General features: G+C 28.7%; 1 protein-coding gene across 1 annotated transcript in view; it reads left to right on the top strand.

The window, feature by feature from the left end:
* Positions 1–602: 602 nt before the first annotated feature.
* Positions 603–1946, top strand: part of LOC105621969 (serine/threonine-protein kinase/endoribonuclease IRE1) — a 33358-nt gene continuing 32014 nt past the window's right edge. Inside the window, exons 1-4 of the mRNA XM_012203401.1 lie at positions 603–671; positions 1035–1155; positions 1233–1275; positions 1446–1825. Of these exons, the coding sequence (XP_012058791.1) occupies positions 603–671; positions 1035–1155; positions 1233–1275; positions 1446–1825 (613 nt within the window). The remainder of the gene's footprint in view (positions 672–1034; positions 1156–1232; positions 1276–1445; positions 1826–1946) is intronic.

The following is a 1946-nucleotide window of genomic DNA, read 5'->3' as shown; positions in this document are numbered from 1 at the left end:
ATATATATATATATATGTATATATAATATATATATATATATATATATATACATATATATATATGAGACACGTGTCCATATGATTAATTTTATGAAATGTGCGTGTCATTACACATACACCGAAATTTTGTCAATTGAATTTCTTGGAGACTGCAAAAGAGACTCGTGATGCGATGAATAAAATATATTTGTTACAATGATTATATTATTGTTTCGGCTACATACGTGTTATCATCGCGACAACACGCAACCAAACAATCTTGATGATCACGTAGTTTTTTTACAAAACGATCTTGTCCGCGGAGCAAAACATTGTACTTTACTGTTTTGCACAGTTTTGCACTAAGAATAAAGAGAGATGCAAATGTACAGATTTGCGGATTTAAGAATGTGATCTTTGTTATATTTTGGAAGAGATTTGTGGGCAATCATGTTAACGACAACAATCTGTAATAATTACGAACCATCTTGCTCCAAAGCTACATAAACTAATGCGTTGTAATGTAACTACGTGTATTGTTGTATGGAACAAAACTTATGTCGGGAGGAATTATCCGTGTTTGTATAACATATGGTCAATGCTACAGCTGAAGATTCTTTACGATGCAAAAGTGGATGTTATGGCTTGTTATTTTGATGCTTGCATCTGTCACAGGACAGCAAGTGGTAGATGTACATAATATAATTTCTTTTGTTAAAAGAATTCCTTTAGACACAAGAAAAGGATTTCTTTGTGATAAACAAATAAGGGAAACAAAAAAGGAAAAGAACAAATATAATATAATCTTTTTAGAGTTAAACTTTTACTTTAAATCCAGAAACATATTACATATATTTTATTGTGCTTTCTAAATTATGAAAGCTGTGTATCACACTGTTGTTCTTACAATTAAAATTGAACTAACTTAAATAATATTTATATTATTAGCATTTTACTATTATATTTGTTACCTTTTATTAATGTATATTAAATATATTCATTTTTTTTGGCTCGTAATCCTTCTCAATATATTTTCTTAAATTTTATATTATTAGAATTTTAACACTGAATTGGTAGCAGAACAAGATGATGCTCTCCTTTTATTTTCTACGCTTGGTGGATTGCTCGTGGGTGTTGATCAGAGGTCTGGAAAAATACGATGGCAACAAGATGATGGTAACAATTAGTTACATGCTAGATTACATTAGGAAATCGAACTTTATTGTTTCGTTTATCATATGTATTGGTTTTAGAACCTGTGGTCAAAGTGTCTATCGATTTGTCGGCAAGTAAAATGTATGCATTAAGTTATTTCATTGCACAACGATGTATTTGTAATAAATGATTATTAATAAGAAATATATAAAATTTTGATTATTAATAATGTTTTGTTTGTTAAATGTTGGCATTTGTTAAATAATAAAATAAAGTGAAACGATTTTTATTAAAATGTTTATGATTTCCAGGCCTATATTTCTACCGGATCCCAGAGATGGTTCACTTTATCTCTTTGGCAGAGAATCAGAAGCATTGAAAAAACTGCCATTTACCATTCCTCAACTAGTCGCTAGTAGTCCATGCAGAAGCAGTGATGGTATATTATATACTGGCAGAAAAATTGACACATGGTTTAGTATTGATCCAATGACTGGTGAAAAAGAACAGCTTTTAAGTTTTCATAAAGTGAAAGATACATGTCCTTTGGAAATGCAAAATACTATTTTTGTCGGTCGCACAGAATATAATATTATCATGGTTGATAGCAAACATAAAGACAGAAAATGGAATGTAACGTTCTATGATTATTCCGCTATGCAAATGGAACCTGATGTGATAGAAAATTATGGTAAATTATAATATTTTTATAAAACGCGACAATACATTTTGGACTATTAGATTGTTAGCTATAAAATATTTTATATATATATATATATATATATATATATATATATATATATATTATATAT

The sequence above is a fragment of the Atta cephalotes genome (assembly GCF_000143395.1).
Source record: "Atta cephalotes unplaced genomic scaffold scaffold00038, whole genome shotgun sequence".
Taxonomy (NCBI): Eukaryota; Metazoa; Arthropoda; class Insecta; order Hymenoptera; family Formicidae; genus Atta; species Atta cephalotes.
The sequence above is the reverse complement of the archived record's forward strand: the minus strand, read 5'-3'. Positions and strand labels throughout refer to the sequence as shown.